This window comes from Vulpes vulpes, chromosome 13 (genome assembly GCF_048418805.1).
Source record: "Vulpes vulpes isolate BD-2025 chromosome 13, VulVul3, whole genome shotgun sequence".
Classification (NCBI taxonomy): Eukaryota; Metazoa; Chordata; class Mammalia; order Carnivora; family Canidae; genus Vulpes; species Vulpes vulpes.
Genome location: NC_132792.1, coordinates 20,507,588 through 20,523,816, shown reverse-complemented (window position 1 = coordinate 20,523,816; position 16,229 = coordinate 20,507,588). Strand labels below are relative to the sequence as shown.

Genomic DNA, 16,229 nt, shown 5'->3' with positions numbered 1-16,229 from the left:
CTGGTGCTAGGCTATCATTACAGTGCCTCTAAGTGGACTGTGGTGGACCATTCTTTCAATGCATTGCTCAGTCTGGATCACTTACATTTTCATTAGGATTTTTTATCTTTATTGATAACTGAAATTGAGAGTTTTATGTTTGGAGCTATTTTTCTCAGTTTTTGAAATAGAGTTATGCATATTAAAGTGAAAAGTTTAATTTTAATGATATTTTTTAAAAATAAAACAATAGAAATGATTTATATAACATTGTAATTATCTCTTCCTTTTAAAGAATTCCCTGGCAAATTGTCTGGCTTTAGAGACAGTCTTGGAAATAATTTTTAAGATAGATTTATTAGCTTCTTCCTTATTTTTTGATGTACTCAAAGTTTCTACTTCTCCAGTAAATTTTGGTCATAATGTTTTTACAAAGTCTGCCATCTCACTGAAATTTTCCAATTTATTATCATACATTGGAACATGACAGTTTCATATTAATATTCTTTTGTTTATTCTAGCTACTTTCTCATTTTAATATTGTTGATATATTTTCTTTTCCTTGATTAACTGGGTGGATATCTAGTTTATTGAGACTATTATTATTATTATCTAAATTTTTCTGTTTTTAATTTAGAATTTTGGTTTTAAAAATATTTGTTACTAAAAAAAAAAGTTGTTACTTTCTCCATGTTTCTTCAGGGTTGTAGTCTTATTGCATGTCTTAATGTCTTGAGTTATATCCTTCTCTAAATATTTTTATGCTTTCTTTTTCTAATAAAATTATGTTTAGCTATGAATTTTATCTATAAGTTTTGATATGTCATGTATCTTTTCTTATTTTTCCACCCCCAAAATAAAAAAGGAACACTAGAAACTAGTTGGCATACAGTATTATAAGGTACTATTACTCCATGACAATTCTTACTTGTTACAATCTTATCAATATTTTGGTTTCATTTTCTTCTACCCAAAAGGAGGACTAAATTAATAGTATCTGAGACTAAAGAATAATAGAACCTGCCAAGTTTTTGTTTTTGTTTAGTTTTGTTTTGTTTTGGTTTGGGTTTTGCACTATCATAGCCAATAATCAGAATTAATTGATTTCTGAATCCTATGGAGTCTTATGGCCTCTATATTTATACTCAGACTTTTATCTTTTGAAAACTGGAAAAGAACCTAGACTCATCCAGTCTAAGAAAAATCCAGGGTTGGCAAATAATTTTCCAGTCAAAGATTATAAAAATAATTGATATCACACAATTTCTAGAGCCAGGGTAAGTTTTTTGAAGGAACCAACTTAATAGCTTGATGAAATTGCAAAGAATTTACTTTGAGTAATTCCAATTTGAAAACTCACTGCAAGAATCCACTGATATTTATGCCAGAGATATATTCCTTTTTATTAGTTAAATTCATAAGATTGTGGACAGTATTCTATTGCTTATGTAAGAGACGGACAAAATGGAAAATCTAAAAAACAGAACCTATTCAAAATGTGGCTTAAAAAGGCGATGTTCTGGAAATTTATAGCTTTCCAGATAAAGTACTGGCAAACACTACATGCAAACACAGCTCGGCAAGATGTAGAAACTGGCTTGTTTTTCTCCACTACTTTCTTACTCTGCTTTCCCCAGAATCCATGTAGATACTGAGGACAGACGGCATCTTTTCCCTAGCTGATGTCTAATCAACAGTCTGAAATGAGATGGTCTCCCATTCATAAAACTCATTTTTCTCCTTGTACCTTTCCTATGCCCTGTCATGTTATTTTAAAATTACTTATATTTTGGGGGGAGGGGTATTGAAAAGTTATTCACTTGGAGTGAGCAAATCAATCTCCCTCTTCTCTTTCATTCTTAATAATTAATTAGTCTATAAGTTCTAATCTGGCTTCAGTTTAGAGCCAGAAGAAAGTGATGTTGTCATTAAGGAATTAAGTGGATACTGACAGACTCATTTGGAATTTGAGCTGCATTGATTTTGAACTGATTTTCCTGAAACATTGCTCTCATCATGTTAAATATGTCTTCAGAATTCTTCAATGGCTCTGCTTTGCCTATTTCAGGGCTTCACAATGTTTCCTCCATCACAGCAAGCACAGAAAATGTTACTGAGTATGGGGGTAGACCCAAAAGTGTGCTGCAGTAGGGAGAAGCTGGTTCAGGGGCTGCCTCTGTGCTAGGTCCCCAGGTGAAAAGAGATCAATATATTTGAAAACTCTGCACTCTGGACAAAATGAAAAGTTCTTACTTTGACTTTCAAGTCATCCCACCCTCTGGCTGCCAAACCAACTATCAATCTTTTTCTCTTACTACTTTACTACATGACTTTTCTGTTTCAGCTGTTTCCCCCATCCTGTACAAAATAACCACTATATCTTAAAGTCTCTGTAGCTTTTGCTTATGTCTTTTTATTTGAATAGAAAAGGCCCCTCCTCATCCCCCACATTCATCAAAACCCTGATCATCATTCAGGACCCCAGCCAAACCTCACCAAAAGCCATTCTTGACCAGGTCAGAGAAAGCTATTGTTATTCTCAGGTCACTTTTGGGAATCTGGGAGGTCCTCATACAGGGTAGGATTTGAGACCGGCCTTAAAGTTTGTGTAGGCACTGAGAAGTAGCTAAGAGGGAGATGGAAAAGGCCTTCCAGAGGGAGCACTCTGATGAGCAGCACCTGATTACTTCTGTGGTCCAGGAGGTAGTAAATATCAGCATTGCCTGGAAAGATTTTAAGCAGGTAGGTCTTCAATAGTACAGGAAATCTGTATTCTTAGAAAGCAATTCAAGTGATTCTTGATGTCTAGCTGCATTTGGGTGTCACTGTTTGTCGTGGTCAAGGATTGCCTGTACAGGAAGCTTCCTCCTACTCACTGTACTGAATGCAGTTCTGGTCCTCCTGGACCACAAACCACATGCTCAGAGGCAAGACTGGTTATGAGATGCCAAGCAAGATTACTCAGAGTCTCTGGGTCTTTTCATAGGGAGACTAGAGGGGAGAACAGCTCTTTATCCTCTACAAATACTCTGCTGAAATGATAGAAACCTGGAGCTTCCAGTGTCCAACTTTTCTTGCCAAGGGTGAAGTAAGTCTGTCTCCAGTAAGACAATAAATATCAACGGTTAGAGACAGGGCAGAGCCCACCCCATCCCAAACGTTTTTTGAACCTTAGGATTAGAATGCATTGGATCCAATCCTACCCTGATTTGTTCTAGCTATTTGAGCCAATGTTCATTTTGTGGTTGTTTTCGAAGCCAGTTTGCTTAAGACATTTATGACTTACAACTGAACCTATCTAAGATCTATCTAAATAAGTGATGTAAGATAAAACAGGGTGAGTGCTGAATAAAACCAGAATGGTAGTTGGGGCTCAAGAAAGACCATGAGGCCTGGCTAGGGAACCTGGATTAATTCTGTAGGCCTTATAGGATAATTGACATTAAGAACAGGGGAGAACCAGGTCATAGGGCTGTGTTTAGAGAGAGAATTGGCCACAGAGCAGACTGGTGGGAGGAATGAGAGAAGGTTATAAGCATTAGTGTGTCTACTGTTAATGGGCCTTGAATCTGTTGAATTGGGACTCTTTTTGACTGCTTGTGAAAACTCCTAATTATGGAAAGGCCCTAACATGCACATATAAATGCATATCCCTATTTAAAAAGACAGTTATATGGACACCAAGAACTCACAAAAATCAGCTTAACTATGGCCATTGCTGGAAGCAATTGAGAATGGTCAGAGAGAGAGAGAGAGAGAGAGAGACATCCTACAGGAGGACTATTTAGAGTGTGAAGCACAGATGGAGGATGCAGGAGGTTGCTAGATAGGAAAACAGAGCTGGGAGCTGCCTGGGGGAGATAGTGAATATCTCAGAGTAAGAAACTTCTCTTAGAGAGAGCTATGGCTGGGTGGTTTGATAACCACAAGCTTTACTGATAAGGAGGCTTACTTTGTACTAGAGTCGGTGTCTCAGAGGCTTAGGACACTTGTATTTTTTGAGGTTTCTGATATTAAAAATTGAAGAGGTGTCAAAACACGCCTATGCAAACTGTGGTGTGCGTTAAATACTTGTTAAGTAACAATTCAGTGCATTGTGTTTTTGATAGTATAATTTTGTTTTATATAGTATAATAATTCTATTACTATATATTATTAATAATATACTATGATATAGTATAATTATGCTCTTCATAAGATAGAGGATTTTTAAAATATGAATTATATAGTGGTGATGTCCAGTAATGAGATACAAGCTAATGTTGTCTGAGAGACATTTGCTTCTTTCCTTTTGGTAAGTATGTGTCTGTTCTCCACAGAACATGCCATGTGTATTTACCACCCACTCTCTGAAACTGAGGTTAGTATGAGACCCAGGCCCAATGGCTCCCCACTGTCCACTCACCCCACAGGCCCTAGGAAGAGTGCATTTCCAGAACTTAGTCCCTAGTCCCTCTCCTGTCTTGTCATCAGTGCACTGCCTTCTCCATCTTGCCAGTAATCCATACCTGTGTGAGTGCTCCTGCCTTCCTTCATGCCTTCATTGTATTTCCTTGGCTATTCCTGTTGCGTCTTAACCTCCAGCTTCTCCTCCCTCCAGGTCAGCCTCCACATTGCCGGCAAAGATCGCTCTTTCTCTCTCAAATACAGATATGAGTACATCACAACCTTGCCTCAAATCACAGTAGATTCTCTTATCCCATAGGATAACATTCAAATTCTCCAGCTTGACATAGTTTCCCACAGGTGGGTCCCCAACCCGCATTTCCACTCTCATTTCTAGCTATTCCCCCAACACTCCACATCTCTTGATTTTCCACAAAGGTGCCATCTTCTTTCATTTCTTTCTGTTTTGGTTCTTGCTCTTACCTCTTCCTGAAAAACTCTTCCCTTCTAGTTCTGTCTTACCCCCCTCTCCTGTGAAAAATTCCTCAATGCTCCCAAGGAGAATGGTTTTCTTATCCTCCTAGCCCACGGCACAGTCTTGAGTATGGTGAATGCTCGACAATGAGATCATGTAAGACAGGGACTCTGTTGAACTTTGTGTATCTTTGTGTACCCCATCCCTGTACCATGCACAGGAAGGACTCAATAGATACTGACTGGATGACAACGATCATTATCAATAATACCCCATGTTTTAAAAAAAATTTTTTTTAATTTACTTATTCATGAGAGACACAGAGAGAGAGAGAGAGAGGCAGAGACACAGGCAGAGGGAGAAGCAGGCCCCATGCCTGACATGGGACTCAAACCTGGGTCTCCGGATCACAGCCCTGAGCTGAAGGCGGTGCTAAACCGCTGAGCCACCCAGGCTGCCCTAACCCATGCTTTCAGAAGCAAATGCAAGTTGAGTCAGAAACTACCTCTTGCACACAGTTTTCTCTATAGGGTTCCAGCATGATTGCTCACAGTTTTCTGGACTGTTCTTAGAAGTAGCAATGATGATGCAAAGTGGTTCTCACTTCCTGGGCGTCCAAATCAATATGCTTCTTCCAAAGCAAGTTCTCTTTCTCGCTCAGTCATCTCCTGATTCAGCTGAGCCTGTTGAAGAGCCCCTATAGGACTCCTCTCCCTTGACTTAAGCTACAATTTGAGCTGAGCACATGGAATCGTCACTCTTGTTCCTTGCCGACATGGTGGTCAGCTGCTAATCTGCATGTAGCCATTCTCCCGGTGAGAAATACTGCATTATTAACACAGCTTTATTATCAGACCCCCGAGTTTGGCAGAGAGAGCAACATTAGAGGATAATTGGAAGAAAAGCTGATTTGTTAGCAAAATGTTGCCTTTTGGCTAATGAATCATTGTGATTTTTTGCACTGACAGCTCAGTAACAAGCTTGAAGACTACTTTGCTTCAGACCATTAAACTTTGACAAACCAGTTATTAACTACAGCTAGAGCCAGTGGTCTGTGGGGATTATTGCAATTATGAGCCATATATGTAATTTTTAAAAATCATTAGTTGAGACAAGGTGAGTCTGATGATGGAGGGGCTGGTGACTGATAAGTCTCTGTCGCTTGTCATACACAGGCGATAAACAGCTGCCAGGAAGACACCTGGTCGGCGCAGCTCTTTTTCAGGAAGATGTAGCAATAAAGACTGTTCTCAAACAAGGAGCCCTGTTTGGGAAAGAAGAAACAAAGGTTTCTTTTGATTTCTATTTTGGAGGCTGGAGGTCTTTTCTTGCAGAGCTAGAAGGAGGTAAAGAAGGCAAACCAAATAGAAAGAAAGGCAAGTCAGGATGTCCATGGCTTGGGTTCCCTTCCTACAGTTTATTGGGCAGTGGTTACACTTCAGGACCTCAGTGGAACGTGTCTGCCCTTTCCTTTACTGCTCCCCACTGTTCATAATAGGGATCTTGAACTCAGGTGGGTAATATACATTAGGAGAGCAGAAGGAAGTGGTAAAAACCTTGGTAAAACCACAAGTCAAGTCCAAACACAGCTGTGGGCCTGACCACACCCCCTGGGTTATAGACAGTAGTCCAGGTCCTCCGACTTCAGTACAAGATTCTTCAAATCCAGCCCATACCTCTCCAGCCTCATCTTTTTTTTTTTTTTTTTAAGATTTTATTTATTTATTAGTGAGAGACACAGAGAAAGAGGCAGAGACACAGGCAGAGGGAGAAGCAGGCTTCCTGTGGGGAACCCGATGTGGGACTCGATCCCAGGACCCCGGGATCACGACCTGAGCCAAAGGCTGAGAGGGACACCTGGGTGACTCAGTGGTTGGACGTCTGCCTTCGGCTCAGGTCATGATCCTGGAGTCCTGGGATTAAGTTTCTTTCCAGCCTCATCTTTTCATATTATTTTTGAACTCTGATGTCCCAGTCTAACTGATGTTCTCTAAATGTGCCTACACTTTCCAGTCTCTGTACTTTCCCTCTCCTAGGAATGGCCGCTCCCTTGAAATCCTTTTCCACATGTTCAAATCCTATGTACTCTATGGGTGTCCGTTTCTTATCAAATTGAGAAGAGGTGGATTAAATCAATGTTGATATCTTTTGTCTTACAAAGCTTTGTGAATCTGTGGCAATTTTCACCATGGTTAGTATGCATGTGAATCTAGTTGCCCGAATCCTGGGGCCCCTAGGGGGCCCTAATCCCACGTAATGTTCTGCATTCCCTAGGTGGCCACATTGCTGGGAGTCTTGCTGTCATCACAGACGCTGCCCATCTCTTAATTGACCTGACCAGTTTCCTGCTCAGTCTCTTCTCCTTGTGGTTGTCATCAAAGCCTCCCTCGAAGCAGCTGACATTTGGATGGCACCGGGCAGGTACAGTTCACCCACTGAGCATTAATGGCAAAGCGGTGCTATACAGTCAAACCAAGGATAAAAACAGAAGAGACAAGCAAAGCCTCATTCAAAAATCCCTCGGAGGCACATTGGTGCACAGGATTAAGAGGATGCGTGCCTGGGAACACGTGTTCTCAATGTTGATTTGTCAAAAAGCCAGATTAATTGTGCTCCCTCTACTCCACTGGGACAGCAGGAACTTGTATCACTTTAGCAAGAGCCCCAGCCCAAGGGTCTCAGGGTGTGGTACCATTCATTCAGTTACTCTGCATCTGGGAGGGAGGATGGGATAAAACTTCTACCATTTTGCAAAGTAAGGCACAGAGAGCCCAAGAGAGCTACAGAGATTGAAGAACTTCTCATAGATAAGTTGAGAATAAAATGCGAAGAATATTTAGGGCAGAGCAAGGGTGGCCAACATCTTACATGACCAGCCTTCACTGAAAGTTGCCTCTAGATACAGACCATGACTTATGGCAATATGCACTGTGGTTTTTCAAGCTTAGGATGGCTGAAAGTTCTGATTTCACACCAAACAATTTATCATCGCAAGTGTTTTGGATTGCCTTTCCTGTAATGCTCAGAGAAAAGGAAGGGGAGAGGGAGAGATGAGGCAATAAACATCAATAAAAAGAATTTGTGACAATGTGATCTGAAGTTGCTGTCCAGACCCTGATCGGTGCTATACTTGGAAAACATGTCTTTGTCTGAGCACTTGTCATTTGTCTGTATATATTTTTTATACGTACTTTCTCCTTTCTGATGCTATTGGTCAAAGCTATTTTGTAAACATAGGATGTTTTGTAAACACAGACAGAACTCAGAACTTTTAGAATTTATTTATTTATTTATTATTTATTTATTTATTTATTTAATTTAAAAAGATTTTATTTATTTATTAGTGAGAGACACACAGAGAGAAGCGGAGACACAGGCAGAGGGAGAAGCAGGCTCCATGCAGGGAGCCCAGTGCGGGACTCATCCTGGGACTCCAGGATCATGCCTTGGGCTGAAGGCAGGCACTAAACCACTGAGCCACCCAGGCGTCCCTAGAATTTAGAATACTGCTTGTACTTTCTCATCCTGGTGATGGAAGTCCATGAACACTGATGCTCTAGAAGACCAGTGCTGTTCAATAAGAACTCTCTGCTTCAAGAGAAATGTTCTATAATATAGAGTATAATGTGGCCTTAGAGCACTTTATTTTCTTTTTATTTATTCTTTCTAAGTAGGCTCCACACCCAGCATGGAGCCCAGCATGGGGTTTGAACTCACAACCCTAAGATCAGGACCTGAGCTGAGCTGAAGAGTTGGATGCTCAACCAACTGAGCCACTCAGGTGCCCCCAACAAAGCACTTAAAATGTGGCTACTGCTACTGAAGAACCGGACTTTTTAATTTTACTTAATTTAAATGAAAACAGCCACATGCGATGACGGTTACCCTATTAGGCAGCACTGCTACAGATGTATAGATGAAAATGAACTAGCTTGTCAACATGTAATTTCATGGATGACTTTGTTTAGGAAGAAGCTAAGTATAAAAAGTGAATTTATTAAGAAGTATTAAGCGGTTAATATGACAGGTGGCATGTGGATGTGGTAAAAATCATGAAGGCTGTGTATAAATGACTGAAGCCTGGGAGACAACATGTCCTATGGTTCTGCTCTAAAAGAGGGAGGGCCAAAAGTATGGAATGTGCCTGGCCACTGACTTCCAGAATATTTCTAGGCCCTCCTAAGCTTTTAGTACCTACCTACAAAGTTACATTAAAGTTCAGGGTGAAGTGTTAAGGAACTCCTCAGTGAGCAAACACGCTTTACTCAGCCTGCAGACTGAACGCCATCTTATCTTTAAATATTAATGTAAATGTCTCCACTCTGATCTTTCTTTTCCATATAGTTCCTCTTAAAATGCAGTTAGAGTGTTGATATACCTCTGAGCTTGCCTCTGTGTTTACAATACATTGGGTTGGCAAATGAAACTCATTTTCATCCAGTACCTTCTGAAGCCTTCCCTTGTTACTATTTTATTCCACACAAGGTACCAGTACTGGCAAGTTGTAAATGTTTTATGGTGAAATTGAGAGTTTCTAAACACATTTTATTCTTTGTGTCTCATTATTTCATCTCCTAATAAGTTTCGATCATTTTAGCACCTGTTTAAATTAAAATCCCCAAGGAAAACAGCAATGGCAGATAGCAATTAATATGCTTTAAAAATTTGCTTGAATTACTTAGTAATATGGAGCATAATGAACTCAGACGCTGGTGTTTTATGAATGCAACATTAAAGTGTCTCATCTTGGTGTTAAAATCCATCCACACTTTTGCTTTGTGAATCACTGAGTGGATGAGTTTAAAGCCTCTTTTGCAGGGAGGGGGGTGGCTGGCAAGGAATGTTAATGCCTTATGATTCTTGAGAGGTTAAGGTAATTCACAAATTCTTTGTGTCTGGGTGTCTGTGTGCTTGAATCCCCAGAGATCCTTGGTGCCCTACTGTCCATCTTGTGCGTCTGGGTGGTGACTGGGGTGTTGGTGTACCTGGCATGTGAACGCCTGCTGTACCCTGATTACCAGATCCAGGGGACGGTGATGATCCTGGTTTCAGGCTGTGCTGTGGCAGCCAACATTATGTAAGTCACCCCACACACTGCCCATAAAAGTTGTCTTTAACCCTGTTTGTTTTTGTTTAATTCTTCCACTTTTGAAGATGATAAATTGAATAAATTGTCAGTGAGGTAGTGCAGAGCCGGGATCTGAATCTAGATCTACTAGGCCTGGAATCGAGCTCCTGGCCAGTCTGCTCTCATGCATAGTGATGGTTCCATACGAGATATGACTTATTCCTATTTAGTTTTTGTTACATGAACAACACATTATGGGTTCCCAGAGGGCTGGGTTGGAAGGGATCTTAAATTTCATTTACTTCAGTTTTCTTTCTACTTTTGAATTCTCCTTTGCAACATCCCAATAAAATAGTCATTAGTGTCATATATTTTAACAGAACTAATAACCGGGAATTTATTTCTCTTCAAAGCAGTCTCTCTTATCTTTGTATCATTGTGACTGTATGAAAATTGCTTCTTAAGCTGTATTAGCTAAACTCTCTCTTTAGTTTCCACTTGTTGATCCATTCTCTTACACAGGCAATTTATTCTTATGAGACATGTGATGCCTTACTGGACATGTGATCATTACTATATTGCTCTTCTCTTACCCTAATGAGCTATTTGATTGTTCATGATAAGGGGGTTTTGAGGCCAGGTCTTTGATATTTTTTGGTTGATTTGTTCCTTACCATTTGATAGCTTGATTCTGGGCAACACTATTTAAAACTGTATTATCTATCTATTTATCAATCATCTGTGGTAGACAGAATAATGAATGGCCCCTCAAAGATTTCCACATTCTAACCCTTGAAATTTGTGAGTATATTAATTACATGGCAAAAGGAACTTTGCAAATGTGATTAAGTTAAGAATGGATTTTGAGATGGGGAGACTCTCTTGGGTTATCTAGATAGGCCCAATGTAACAGAAAGATCCATGTAAGAGAGACACTTGGGTCAGAGTGAAGGGAAGATGCTGCATTGCTGGCTTTGAAGATAGAGAAAGGATCCTGGAGCCAAGGAACTTAAATGACTTCTTCAAGCTGGAAAAGGTAAGGCAATGAATCCTCTCCTAGAGTCTCTAGAAGGAATGTAGTCCTGCATACCCATTTTAGACTTCTGACCTCCAGAACTACAAGAGAATAAATTTATGTCATTCTAAGCCTCAAAAGCTTTGTGGCAATTTGTTATAGCAGCAAAAGAGACTCATACACTATGTATCACCTACCTATCCTATAATGCAACATGATACATGCTGAGGTAGGCTTATCCACAAAAGTGAAGAAGACAGTGATAGAAGAATCACATTTCAAACAGTAGTTTTTAAGAGAGGGCATAATGGAATCCCTGGTATTAGAGGAAAATCTGAACGTGGACACTTTGAAAAAGCTCCTCAGGTCACTCTAATCCCTTCACCTTCTGCCTGTCTCAGTGCCTTACCTCCTAGTGTGCAAATCATTGGTCAGAATCTCTGAGCTAAACAGTTAGAAGAGTGGTATTTGACTGCTATTACTGAGTAGGTCCCTACTTCCAATCAGCTAACTTGAAAATGTGTTTCATATTGGCATTGGGAGAAAAAGCGTGTGGAGATCAATGCAAATCTATCACCACAAAGAGACAAATAAGGCAGAGCACATGTGCTGCTGAGTAGGAGTCAATAACATCATCTTTGCATAAGGAGAACAATATGTCCACAAAACAGCAGGGAAAATGAAAATATTAAAAATTTCCTGAGAGTCATATGTCACATAGGTAGTGTCGATGTTACATGAATATGAAAGATACACCCAGCTAACTACCCCATAAATCTAGAACCTTGATGATCAAGTTTGACTTTCTAAATTGATACCATCCAAGTTTTTTTTTTAATGCAACTTCTTTTGAACTTTGACCTTAACATTGAAGGTGCTTCTCATACTTAGAAAGACAAGGGAATTGAAAAGTGGTGACTTCCCTGTGCAAGGAGATAGTTATTTGTGGATAAATATACCGAGTGACTATAATGTTTCCTTCCAGAACTGGGATTATAGGTTTCAAGTCTTGCTAGATGCTGTGTTGTCTGAATATAGAAATATCAGAACTATAATCTGGAATAAATCTATTCCTTGGAGACCCAAAATCAGGAAAGAAAGTTCTAATAGAAGTTGCAAAGGGGTTCTAGGATGAGGATTAGTGATAGAGCCTTAAGGCCATCTCATGCTGTTTTCCCTGCCGGAAACATTCTCTCCTCTCCAGCCTACAATTTAACTCTAATATAACCTTTAGCTCCAATTCAATTGCTTTGTCTAACTAAATCAGACTTCTCTGTTTGTTATCCATAGCACAAGTTCTTAGTAGACTTATTAAAATTAGAATTTTCATTTATTTGGGTCTTTTAAAAATCTCTGCCATCTCCATTATACTTAAAGCTACTTGGGGGAGGGACCATGTTTCATTCACCTTTATACCCGAAGCATTTAGCAGTGCCTCGCACACAAGAGTCCCTGAGTACTTTTTTTTCTAATAAAATGAGTAAAAGAATGAGTGACAATATGATAAGCACATATGAATAGACCTAGAAAGAGAGTATGTTTAACTGCCAGGCATATCAGGCTGTCTGAAGATTCTTAAGTGGTAACTATTAATTAAGGATGAATTTCTGCCCAAACAGTGACCATCTAAAAACCGTTCATTATGTAATGATCAAATCTTGCTGGAGAGCAATCATCCCACTTTGTGGTGATGACGTTCAATTTAACAGGCACTTTAGACTGGGATATGTGGTACTAAAGAACAATTTTTTAAAAATCCTTGTTCCAAAATAAAATCAGATACATAATTTATAGTGGCTAATACTTATCTCTTTGACTTGGATAGGAGATGTTAAATTTTACAATGTGTTATATATAGAGAGAGAATGAGGCCACAGCTTATACTCTTAGGACTGTATAAAATTTATATATGTTTGCATTTCTATATACATTTACATGTTAAATTGCATATATATTTACATATATATTTAAAATACATTAATACGTTTTAGTTTCTTATTAATAGCTACATAGATACAAGCACAAGAGTATCATCACTGGCCATTAAGAAATTATTCAGATTTTAAGTTCTCATAGAAATGAACAAAATTAAGCAAAATAAAATATTTTTTTAAAATATGAACCTAATGAAATTTTATTTTTGTTTTACCCCTTTTGCTGTCGTTTGCATTTGAAACTAGTACATTTAATTTAGCTCCCACCAAAGCACAGCTTTAAGCCTAACTTAATGCCTGACATTCAGTAGACCCTCAATAAATGATATTTTCCCTCTTCATTATCAAATAGTTTCATTTAGGAAGTGATACTTTCCAGTTTTCAGGTGAACCATAGTAGCACTGGGTAGATAGAAGAGGAAACTGAAGTGAACTTTTGTTGTCTCTCCTTGTGTAAAAATTTAAAATTCTATGATACATTTGTTTTCAAAATTAGTCCAAAATAGTACATTTTACAGCATTAATATTTCAACTATCTGCAATCCTAGATAATACATGGTCTTGTGAATCCCCCATTATGCTGCATAGGTTTTCAAGGGCTAATCTCACATGTGCCAAGAATACCCTTCTCTTTTTCAGGCTAAGTGTGATTCTGCACCAAAGACACCCTGGCCACAATCATAAGGAAGTGCAAGCTAATGCCAGTGTCAGAGCAGCTTTTGTGCATGCCCTTGGAGATCTATTTCAGAGCATCAGTGTGCTAACCAGTGCACTTATTATCTACTTTAAGGTGAGAATGTTTGAGTTTACTCACTGTCATAGTAAATTTATAGATTTTGTAGTACAGGAGCTGACATGCCAATATTAACTTAAATGAGGTGGACAGCCTATATTTGCCTATACCAACTGCTTTGCAAGGTTTAAACACACAAACAAATATCCAAAGCCTGAAACCTTAGACTTTCCAAATTCCTAAGTGCTATGTCTTGAACTATAGGGGCACCAGTCTTTCCAAAAAGTAGTTACTTTTGTTATGGAGTTAAGATGAACAGCAATGGAACAATGGATACGATACCTTAGGATTCTTGGGTTATAAGTAAGGGAAAAGATGTCTAGCTTACTTAAGAAAAATATATTTATCGACTGGAATTTATTTGATGTACTCTTGGACAGAAATCAAGGTAGAAATAAAGACAACATTGGGTGTCTTAGATTTCAGAAACTATCCACTTTCTGTCCCAAGTACCAATGTAAAATGAATGTGCCTCAGCCATTTTCCCCCATTTCTTGTCATTCTGCTGAAATGTGTATTTCTGGGAAAGAGTCCAACAGACTAAGGTAGGATCTTGTACCTGCTACTTGGCTGGGGAGGAAGAGAATCTGATTGTCCCACCAATACTACCCGCAATGGGGGAAAGATAATTCTCCTCCCAATGTCAGGGTGTTAATGGGAAGTTGGGATGGATCCTGGATGAACCTCTGATCCTAAACAAACATTTACCACAGATCTGTTAGGCCAAGAACTGATGGAAGTGCACTGAGGTGGAGGTAGGGGTAATGGAGAAGAGCATTTAGCTTTGTTATTTGCATCTTGATCATCCAGTTAGCAGGGATTCATTATCATTTTTATTAAAAAATAAAAACATATAAACAAAAATCACAGACATATCTGAATTCAGTTGAGCATATATTCATTGAAAGCTTCAAGTTTAAGGCAAAATTGTTCAAACTTGCTAGTATTCTTGTTAGTAGAATTTGAGAGTTTCTCAGAGGTAATTGGGCATGGACTTTTCAGTGGCACAAAATTTTAAGGGCAGAGGAACAGGTATCTCACCCTGAGGCTAAGGGGTCCAGTGGTGAGACAGTGCCAAGAATGAGGCCTCAGCTTATACTTTTAGGACTTAATCAAAAATGCCTGCCTCAAATATGTGTCATCCTGAGGAGGGAAAGAAAGGAACTAACCCCAGTCTGCCAAGACCAAGCTCCAGCTGGACCTTGGTCATATGCCACCTCTGGGCAAGTGATACCCTTTCCTCTTATCAAAGCTAAAAGCCATTGAATACTGTATAAACTTGTGCATACTTTTAATTACATACTCTGCGCTTCTATTAATATGAGAAAAGTCAAATCAGGCCTTTGGAGAGAAAACCCAAGGATATTTTCCCTTTACATCTTAGATTTACTTTTTAAAATTTCTTCCGTCACCAATAGTTTGAAGCTTAAAAGAAGGATTGAGTCCTCAGGAAGTCTTACCTCTGAGTTGGACGCCAAATGTTAGGCAGGCGAAGGGTTATAATGTGAAAAAGAAGCAGGGACGATTATTTATTCTATTAATCAAACTTTTCATGGAAGTCCTGAATTCAGTTAACTAAAGTCCCTGTATTTTTTAGCCAGACTATAAAATGGCTGACCCCATCTGCACATTTGTCTTTTCCATCCTGGTTTTGGCCAGCACCATCACTGTCTTAAAGGACTTCTCCATCTTACTCATGGAAGGTAGGAGTGATTTTATTATTATTTCCAGGATCAATGTTTTTTCTTCCCTATAATCACAGCAGGGGAGGTATTGAGGCACATTCACTGTTAATTTGCATTCTAAGGGAAATATAAATTTATAAGGAGTTTTTGTGAAAACAGATATTATTATTTTTATTCATATGGGAACAAATAAAAAGAGCTGGTTTCTCTTTTTTCCTCCAGCAACTATTAAATGATATGGCACGGTATAAAAATGATATGTACAAATACTAAGGACAGACACTGAAGGAGATATTGCAAAAATAGAAATTTCTCCCTAAATATATGGAAAATACTTAAGAATAATTCGATAATCTATCTCTCAGGCAGCATTATAACTACTATGAAGGGCTTGCCTAAAACCCCTTGTAGACCTGGCTAACAGTCCTTAAACTTCAGTGCATCAGAATCACTTGATGTCCGTTAAGGCTGCTGGGCCCACCTTCATAGTTCCAGAACCGGTAGGTCTGTAGTAGAGCCTAAGGGACCACACTTTGAGAACCACTGGAATAGTCTTTTCATACCACTTAAAGGATTACTACATGAGGGCACTGAGAGTAGCACCTAGAAAATTCAATCGGAATTAGAGGTTTACATCACATCAAGCATTCGGACGATCAAAAATATCCAGATCTTGGCTTGAACTTTTCTTTTTTGCCCAGCACATTTTGACATAAGGCTAACACAATCTCAGAGTGCAGGTGCCTTCACAAAAGCCCACACTTCTTAGTGTTCATTACTGATCACATGTTTAAGGATTTTATCCCATTGGGCACTATAAGTGTTAGAGGATGATAATGTTGACAACAGTGAAACAGAAAAGGGAGTCAAACGTCACTGTGGAACAAGTGGACT

At 39.0% G+C, this 16,229-nt stretch overlaps 1 protein-coding gene across 2 annotated transcripts in view; it reads left to right on the top strand.

Annotated features, from left to right (window-relative positions):
* SLC30A8 (solute carrier family 30 member 8) overlaps positions 1–16,229 on the top strand; it is a 35,946-nt gene that overhangs the window by 12,011 nt on the left and 7,706 nt on the right. For both annotated transcript variants that reach the window (XM_025993371.2, XM_025993372.2), the window contains exons 3-6: positions 7,115–7,261; positions 9,764–9,917; positions 13,497–13,647; positions 15,248–15,353. In XM_025993371.2, coding sequence (XP_025849156.2) covers positions 7,115–7,261; positions 9,764–9,917; positions 13,497–13,647; positions 15,248–15,353 — 558 coding nt within the window. The remainder of the gene's footprint in view (positions 1–7,114; positions 7,262–9,763; positions 9,918–13,496; positions 13,648–15,247; positions 15,354–16,229) is intronic.